Source organism: Octodon degus, unplaced genomic scaffold, assembly GCF_000260255.1.
Source record: "Octodon degus isolate 3935 unplaced genomic scaffold, OctDeg1.0 scaffold00017, whole genome shotgun sequence".
Taxonomy (NCBI): Eukaryota; Metazoa; Chordata; class Mammalia; order Rodentia; family Octodontidae; genus Octodon; species Octodon degus.
This window is the reverse complement of record NW_004524593.1, coordinates 13131316-13141125: the sequence shown is the minus strand read 5'-3', so window position 1 is coordinate 13141125 and position 9810 is coordinate 13131316. Positions and strand designations below refer to the sequence as shown.

General features: G+C 43.4%; 1 protein-coding gene across 2 annotated transcripts in view; it reads right to left on the bottom strand.

Annotated features, from left to right (window-relative positions):
• Nucleotides 1-9766, bottom strand: part of Pld5 (phospholipase D family member 5) — a 427280-nt gene extending 417514 nt beyond the window's left edge. Inside the window, exon 1 of one of the 2 annotated variants that reach the window (XM_023710314.1) lies at nt 9460-9766. Coding sequence is in view for 1 of the 2 variants with exons in the window: in XM_004626838.2 (XP_004626895.1) it covers nt 9460-9648 (189 nt within the window). In the remaining variant the exon portion in view is untranslated. The remainder of the gene's footprint in view (nt 1-9459) is intronic. The other variant, XM_004626838.2, reaches the window with a different exon arrangement.
• Nucleotides 9767-9810: the final 44 nt, after the last annotated feature.

Sequence of the window (9810 nt, the reverse complement as noted above, 5' to 3'; positions counted from 1 at the left end):
AAAAAAAAAAAATCCGCGGAATCTCATCCTGCACAGTGATCAGCCTCACCAGTTCTCCTGCTCCGGTCTATGAGCATAACTGCAATGCCTTCTCGGTGCTTTTCATGGCACTTCTGATGTTGGCACTGAATTCATGTACTATTTAACATCTATCGCAGGGCCAGCCAAAGAGCTCAAGGGCCGGCCAAATAGCCCAGTGGATTAAAGTGCCTGCAAGCAGGTGCAGGGGCTGGGGTTCGATCCCCCTGCCTGCCACGCTGGCTCTGCCCCTGGGGCGTGCTGAGACAGCAATTGAGACTGGGCGTGGTGGCACACACCTGTAATCCCAGCTCTTGGGAGGCTGCAAACAGGTAGATCACTATGAATACCATCTAGTAGTGAGACCCTGAACACCCTGTAGAACCTTCCTGAAAAATACAAAAAAATGTATTGCATTTGCCTGGCAAGTAGGATAATAAGCCACCTATTCTTTAACTCACACGCAGGAATTCTGGCCCACCAAGTGCATACTTACCCAACAATTCTCTCTTCCAATAGTGCAGTTCATCAGTGGTGGGTGCCTACCAGGTACCATGCTGGGCACTAAGAGTACTGTACACTGTATGACAAAGACATCGCAGTCCTCCAGCCTTCCACTGAGGGCAGGAGATAGGCAATTAATTGGAGCAATTAACAATTTTTTTAAAAAGAAGTATGTCAAGTGCCACAACAGACACCTGTCCATTTTACAGGGGAGCACAGGAAAGACAGCCAGCTGTGCTTTGGTTTAGAGGTAATAAAACATCATTGTTCCAAAGGCAACTAGGTCATAACCAACCTGAGGTCAAAGGTCCATCCTATACAGTTGGATGTTCCAAAGCCTGAAGCTCTCAGCTTATTGTAGAGAGCAAATATTGGAATGTTGATGTGAACCATGAGCATAATGATATTGATAATATGGGTCCAGACAGTAATAATGGCTTGGGTCCAAGGTACAAAGACATAGAGGGCAGACTTCCAACTCTCAACTTTTTCAAAATCTGAATCCATCATGCCAACTGAAATTTGTGACACATCCCTGGCACTCAATAAATGCTTGCTGAATAGATGAGATTGTTCACACTCTCCACATTCAATCCAGCACCAAGCCCGGGACCTCTTATTTCACAATACTTTTATTTATGCCCCCTCATTTTTTCTGCTTTCTTGTCATTTTCTTTGCCAATCTTACATGGGCCACTAAGAGAGACTATACTGGTCTCTCTAATTCCAGGGTCTCATCGACATTGCATGTCAGCGCTATTTTCAAAAACCTGGCCTTTTTGATAAAGCACTTAAACAAATAAAATATCTCCCCTAAGGGCTGGCAAGATAGTTCAGTGGATTAAGCGTCTGCTGAGGCAAGCGCAGGGACCAGGGTTCGATTCCTGGCACCACATGCTGTGCCAGTCCACCCTGGGTGTGCTGAGCCCGCCACTGACAGGGCATGGTGGCACATGCCTATAATCCCAGTGCTGAGGAGGCTGAGACAGGAGGATCACTACAAGTCCAAGGTGCACAGTAAGACCCTGTACCAAATACATAAAAAATAAAAACAAAATAAAATAAAACATCTCTCCTTTACTTATAGAATAAAGCTCAATGTGTTCAAAGTCTTCATGCTTGTTAATGTACTACTGTGTGTTTTTATACACACACTTGAATAAACATTTGTGTCCACATATTAGGCATGCATGATTTCATATTCGTTTAGTTTATTAACCTTAATAAACTGGGATCACTAACATTGCCTAAGAATTTTTCCCTGGCTCAAGTTAATTAATACTTTTTAGTACATCATTTGCATTTTTATTAATACACAATTAACCCTGCCCCTTTTTTGCTTTTTAAGAAGTTCCATCTCATTCCCACAGTGCTTTGTGTTATTTCTGTCCCAAATGCAGTATCGAAACATGCGCAGGTCTGTCCGTGCCCTCTATAGCTCACCGGCTGATAGATTTGCCCATTCTCCATTACAGCCACAACACTTTAACTTAACTGTGCAACATGCTGCGGTATCTGGAGTCAGCCCTGCAGCCTTGTTACCCTTCAAGAGTATCTTGGCTGGTTTTTGCCTTTGCTTTCCATATGAACGTTTGAGTCCATTTGCAATACACACACATGCATTTGTAAGGTTGTTGAGTTTTTAACTGGCATTAGCTCTTCTCTGTAAATCAGTTGGAGTAAGAATGAAAGAAAGAGGTCACAAAGCTTTTAATAGCTGTATTACTAGTACAGTATTATTTTTGATTACATAAATAATAGCGTCTTTATTTTTATTTTGGAACTGTTTTTGCTAACTTAATTTTATATATTGACATTGTATTCAGTCCTCTGACAAGTTCATTGAAATTAATTCATCAAGTATATCTGTAGTTTATTTTGTATTTTCAAATGTACAGTTACATTAAATGCCAATAAGATGTACAATTTCACTGCTCCCTTTTTAAATTCTAACATTTTTATTTTTGTCTTGCCTTATTGCATTGTCTATCACTTCCTATTCAATGATTAATAGAAATGATGTTACTGGATATCTTTCTTCTACTCATAATCTATGAAGATGGTTTATCAATATTTTACCAATTGTGATCTTTTTTAAAGAAATCATTTAAGAGAATAACAAAGGTTGCTTCTTTTTCTAGTTCACTGAAAATTTTATCATGCATGGGTACATGGTTCCATCAAATAATGAAATGTTTTTCCTTCATCTATCTATAGGTAGTGAACTAGTCTGTTAATGAAATAAATTAAATTAACTAATTTTCAAATTTTGTACCAACTGCATTGCTGGAAAAATTCAACTTTGTTATACTACATTAGCACTATCCAGGACAGTATTCATCATTTACTTTTAAATACTTTCTCTTTGTTTAAATAACATGACCCTTGAAAGTAATACTCTTACTCTATTTTGTTTTTCTCTGTATTATGTGTAACTACAAATACATTGCACCTGCTGTCTTAGCATATTGTTCAACATATTGCATACAGTATATGTCAGATAAATGCTTATTGAAATAAACTCATAATCTCTTAATGGTATCTTTCACACAAAAAAATGCTTTTAACAAATGTGTTGAGCCAGTCAAATAGCTCACTGGATTAAAGTGCTTGCTTAGGCAGATGCAGGGGCCTGGACTTTGATCCCTGGGCCTGCCATGCCAGCCCCGCGCGTGGGTCATGCTGAGCCAGCTATTGAGACTGGGAATGGTGGCGCACACCTGTAATCCCAGCAATTGGGAGGCTGTAAACAGGAGGATCACTGTGAGTCAGATCTATGCAGTGAGACCTGTAGACCCTGTACTAAAATAGAAAAACAAACAAGCAAACAAAAAACCCAAATGTGTCAACCTGGTAGATTTGCCAAAGAGCTGTATTTGCATGCTTTATTTCAGCGAATCCTATCTCAGTTTAACTCCTCATGAAACTCTGGATTTTACTGGTAGGAACACAGTAACACCACATTCCAGAGGCTATGACAGTCACAAGGCCCACTCTCCACTCTGGAGAATAAAGAAATATCGTTCTCACCCAAGGTCACAGCTTCCCGTCCCACCATAGCCAGGCAGGCACTTCAACTTGGACCCATTTCACGCACAAGGCAACAGTGCGACTTCCCAACACAGGTGCCCAGCAAAGAGTGCCACAGTTTTCACTTGAGTCCTTTAAGAGCTGGATTTGTGATTTTAGAAATTGGGCTCATTTCTCCATGTTTCTCTGAAAAGCCAGAATGTACTTTCTTTGGCTAAAATGTCTGTGTCTTTAACAATCGTAATCTGACGTTACCTCAACACTTATGTTGCATCTTCAGCTCTCATACCATAATCTGTGCAGACATGAGTATACCAGTTTAGTATCTTTAATGTCCCCAGTAAATGCAGTTTAAGCAGTGATTCTGGTGTGAGAAGTTAACACAGAGTCCACCTGTCTAACTACATCGTTTATCTGTCAAGTCAGGATGGGACTGTATTATAGTCACTGCTACAGACTAGAAGTTCAAAAGATGCATCAGAGGTCTGGACCTGTAGAGCTGAGATAGAAATACTAAGAAATGCTACACAGATTTAAGCCTGAGGAAACTAGCCAGAAACTGCTGTGCAGTATGGAATTAGAGAAGGAAAATAACATCTTAAATCCATCATCCTGAACTTCTCAAGTTAAATATATTGAATCTGATCTGTCATCAACTCTAATTATGTTAAAATATGTCAATGAGCCTCACCCCAACAGAGTTCAAAGCCAAAGCTTCTTCAAAATAAACTGCAGAGTCAGCCCACAGTGAGAATGTCCTTTAGTGGGCAAATACATGTTAAGTGCCCCTGTGACAAGTGCAATGAAGGGACACAACACAGATCTGGTAAGAGATACTTAGGAGACAGTTAAGTGTCCATCTCCCGACACATGAGCTAGAGAAGCTGAAAACACTGCCCTGGATAGAATATAACTGTTTTATTTATCTAAAATCTCAGGAAATAATCCTGGACAATGCTACTGCTCTTAAGTGTTTGTCAGGATGTTTATTTGATTTCTAATGGGGCATTTAAAAGATTCATTCCATTAGGTTGAACTTTGTCTTCCCGTGCTTTGCTGATTTGCTCTGTGGGGTATGATACACTCATGGATCGGCTCTGTGGGACATAAATGGCATTATATAACATGAGCTGAGACGACTGCATCTCTTTATTCTTCCTTCATCATCTGAATAATTCATTCCAGGAGGCAAGTGTGTATTTGGCATTTATTTACTATGCACCGGTAACATAAACTTGAGTAAAGTAGGTGCAAATTCACGCACAGAGGAAACTATCTTTTAAATGTCACACGCTTACTAAACCATGGGATTTTGGTGTCTACTCTTTACCTTTGGCCTTCTCTTTCCATTATAAATAGGCTACCTCGGCTATCTCACAGATTAATGAAATACTGCTCAACCTAGTTCCACCCATGTAAACTGGAAAGGAGGGCAGCCGTTGGGGACAGGGCAACGAGCTAGGTGTGATCTGTAGAGGCCAGCAGTGAGCTTGAGAACCAGCAGATTCAGCCTCAAAATGTCCAGGCAGGAGTAAGCAAAAGACAACTGTGTGGGAAGAGGCAGGTCACCAGAGGATGGACAGGTGGAAAGCGGAGAAAGATCCAGCTTAATAGGCCCAGCATAACAAGTGAGCTGGCCTTCCTGGGCTTTGCGTCTAGGACTACAATACAGATCTCAAATGTGAAGTCTGGGATCTCTCTGGGTGGAGTGAGAGGGCTCAGGGAGAAAGACAAGCAGAAGAGAGAAGGAACTGCACCTCTGGGTACCACTGTCGAGCAGCTGTATGAGCCTGACCCAGTACTGAGTGCATTCCTGCTATGGCAGTCCTAACGAGGCTAGCAAGGGACTCTGTCATTCTTTTCCTTGTGGTCTCGGCTGGATCTCCCTTTTCTGTCCCCCTTGGAAGTGAGTCTTAGTCATAAAGCTTATTGACTTATTTCTTTGGTCAATAAGCAGCAGTCATAAGGATGGCTCACCTCTGGATGCAAGCACTGAAAGCTATCACTTGAGCCACCAACTTCCTTTAAACTGCCGTATGCAAGCAGGCTTCTAGATGGCCCTTTCCTTAGGTAGGCCACCTAAGAGGAGGGTCCCCCTCCCCACCAACCCACACAGATGAGGATCATGAGGGGAAAATCCGCTTCTAGGGGTTGGGTGCCTGACATTTGGGGGCAGTTTGCCCCTGCAGTATAGGCATGGATCGCCTCATTTTATCATCACAGCCAACCTCCTGTTCTTTAAAGAGGAACTGGGACTGTGCCCTTGGGTGACTGTGGGCCCTTTACCTAAGGTCACAAAGTTAATAAGAAACAGAATCAAAGTCTAAATGCAGGTCTAACCAGAACCCCTACTTTTAGCCACATGTTAGGAAAAGCCAACCAAACCCACAGGAAGGAAAAGAAGACACCCTGATCCCCATAAATGGCACTAGGAAAACTTCATACTTGCAAGTGGCATAAAACCAGGCAACCAAGCAGCTTAGCCCCTGCATCTCTACCTGTGCCTAAAAGATTAAAAATAAAAAGTTCAGAAAGAACATATAGTCCAAAATACAACCTATTGACTCATTCTGTTCTCTGAGATGTCAAATTCTGTCATCCTCAAAGTGACCCATAGGAGATGGAGATCAGGGGGCACAGGGGCAGCACTGTGCCCATCTTGATTTTTATTTTTGCTACAAGATAAGTCTTAGCTTTTACATTATATCTAATGTAACTACTGGATTCTACAAAGAATAAGACATTCATTACTTCCTAAGCATAAGGCCTCCGAAAGTCATAGGCATTATGACCAGAGGGAGAAGGAAAAGATTCTAAGAACCAAGAGCAACATTTGTAGCTAATAAGACAACATTTTGGCCAAGGAGATGGCTCAGTAGAAAAAGCGCTTCCCTGGCAAGCGTAAGGGCCTGAGTTCAATCCCCAGTTCTGAAAAAAAAAGAGAAAAAAAAAAAGACAATATTTTGAGTGTAGCCAGCAATTTTACTTTTTCCTAAAATATGCAAGTAAGTTCAGGGTCTAAAATTCCAGGAACAGAACACAATTTCCTTGTACCTTCTCGTCATAATTTAGAAATGGAAGAATCTTTTACATACATTAATTTCTTAAAAGCAGTTCATCTTGAGCATCAACCAACCAATGATAGAAACAGTATTTAAAGATCTCCTGGAAGTATTCCAGTCCCCAACCAGTTCATGTCCCTTTCCTCCTAGCCTACCAGAGGATCCATCCAATAGCCTTTAAACTGGAAAAAAAAAAAAAAAGCAGTGATAAATTATTCTCACTTTTAGCAAAGTGGGTGGAAATATATTCTTTAGCTGTCACTTTACATCTTGTTATTGACTTTCACATTAAGCCACATTGCTGAAGTCTGGATACAATCCACATACTGCCACATTTCATCTCAGGGAATCCCGTTACTGTGATGACTAAATATGTGTGTCATTTGAAGCCATAATTTATTTATCCCCTTAATACTTAGATTAGCTTTTAAAGCACCAGCAAAATAACTGAGTAGGCTGTTTTCAAGCATATGATCTCCATCATAATTAATTCATTCTTCTAAACCTCATAAAAAATGGTGGTCATTCACTTGATTAGATAGATCAGAAAGCTGTTTTTTAAGCCATCATACATCACCTTTGAGTTTCTATGACTCACTCCTCTTCCCTGCAAAATCAAACCAGAAAGCACCATATAGGTTCAGAATATTGTCTGTAATGAAGTTAATGTGATATTTTTATGCCTTGTGTAGTAGCCATATAACCAGGATACATTTATTATAGCTCTTTAAATCTTGAGTCTTGAGTTAGAAATAAACATCAGCATGAAACAGGACATATTATAAATACTGAAAACTTGAATTCAAATGAAATCCATGTCTTCATCTGACTTTATTATAGCAGTTTCACAAATTCATAAATTCATAAAAAATGTGGGTATTTCAAAGGGACAACAGAATCTAACAAAATTCATTTGAAGCAAAGCCCAATCTCTAATTAAAAGAAGAAAAACATCAGAATACACATCTCTCAAGAACTGTAGTTAAAGCTAAACAACTGACATGCTGATTTAAATAACAAATAAGCTGACTGACTTTTTAAAATGAATGCAGTGCTCTCTTTTGAAGCATCTGAGTGAAGAAGAAAGCACAGCTGCACACATGTTTCCAAACAATCAGCTCTTCCCTTGCATGGTCCCTAATTCCTCGGGGAGTCCAGCATCCTATCCTCAGGTAGAAAGGTGACACTGCCCTGGCCACAGGGTAAACCTGCTTACTTTCAATGAAAAGCTAAAAGTGAAAAAGCAGTGAAAGAAGCTGCATGCAGCCCCTGTGCCTCACAAAGCCACAGTCACAGAAAGCTGCACTATTGATTTTCACTAAGACAATAAAGGAAACAGATCAGCTAAAAGCACAAGCTGCAAATGAACACACGTTTGGGGCAGAGCTGAAATGAAAATGTGTTCTATCACATTGCAAGGCTGGACCACTTTTCTCTGGCACTGAAATCAACAGCATCAAGAACCAAATCACATGCAGATGCTACCCCTACCTTAAGCTCAAAATATCATGGGTCCCTTAGTGAAACATGCACTTTAAATCAGTGTTGCTCTTGCCTTTCAGACAAACAACTTGCCGTCCTGGAAATTCCTTCAGCTACTTCCTTACACAATCGAAAGAATCTGAGGCATCCTTTTGGCATCAGCAAAAGACTCTCTAGACACAGGACAGAGCCTGTTACTAACTCAGAGCTTTGGAATTAGTCATTTCGATGACTTAATCAGAACTTCAGATCTGGGCCAGAGACCCTCTCAGACTGGAATAGAGAAACACCTCTTTGCATGCCGCTCAGGAAGCCTGGTATTGCAATGCCCAAGAAAAGCAGTGTTCAGGCTGGCGCAGCAGCTGGAAACGTGTGAGTTCCAGCAGTTTCTGGTTTTATCTTTCTATCATTATTAGTATTGTGACCCAAATACAAGGAAACCTCCACATTCCATTAACGGACTCAATTTGGATTCTGCAGCTCCACGGGAAGAAACAGCAGCTCTCCTCACCTAGCAGGGCTGCGCTCTTGAGATAATTCTTTTAGTTTCATTTTAACATTTGGCTTCAGAAGATGCTGATAGGTCAGATTTGCAACTGTGGATGCACAAAACGCTTTATTAGAAGGGTTTTTTTTTTTCCTTTCAGAATGGCCAGCCTTCGGGGCTTGACCCCAGAGCTAACAACACTTTGCACAACTCCCAGCACGCCCTGGGAATGGGGATCCTCACCCTTAAGAGTGGCGAGCTCCCGGGTAGCCGGGTGATTCGCTCCCTCGTTACTTCCCTTTCTCCTTGCAATTCGCTAATCTCTCCCTAGTTGGGCTCAAGCACAGATTGCCAAGGGTTCATCCCAGCGGACACGCTGCAGAAAACTAATGGCTTGTGCGCAAAGCCAAGCTGCGTCGCTAGCAACACAACTTCACAGTTCCCTTAATTTGTAGTTTCTGGACTGAGTGAAATAGCTCCAAAGACCCAAGTAAACGCCCCTCTACAACCCCTTGCGGTGCAACGCCACGTCCCTGGGAGCCACGATTGTGTCATTTGTACTTTGAGCCCACCTCGCAGATCCCCTAAGAACAGAGTGCAAACGAACCCCACGGCGAGAAGCCGCCAGGGAGGTCTAAGTGGACAGGGGTCCGCGGCCCCTGAAGGAGAACCTCCCGGCACCTTCCAGCATCAAGTCGGAAGGCAACAAAGTGCAGAAGGCGGAGCCCCTGGGCCGGGAAGGATGCGCGCGCCCTCCAGCCACGGCGGGCCACCTGCCCAGGTCCGCCCCGCGCCCCGCGCCCCGCGCCCGGCCACCCGCGGGAAGCGCTACGGGAAGCAGGTGCCGGCCGCGGCCGCGGAGCGAGCCGTCCTTACATGCTCTAGCTTGTCTTTCCTCCGGAGCCAGACGCTGGCGCTGTAGTCCTGCTGCTTGACGCTGCTGTAGAAGTTCGCGCCCACTCGGGTCAGGCTCGGGGACGGCTCCTTGGGGCGGCTTTTGAGCTTCATCTGCTCGAAGCCCTCGTGGGGGGAGGCCGAGAGCCACTCGTGCTGCCGGATCTCCATCCTGACATGACCAGGCGGCGGCCGGAGCGCCGAGGGCTCGGGATGGGGGCCGGGCGCGCCAGGGGACGAGGCCCAGCCGGGGGCGGAGCCGGAGTCGGAGCCCGAGCCCGGGCAGGAGAGGAGTGAGCGGCGGGGGCGCTCGGGGAGCCGGACGCCGGCGGG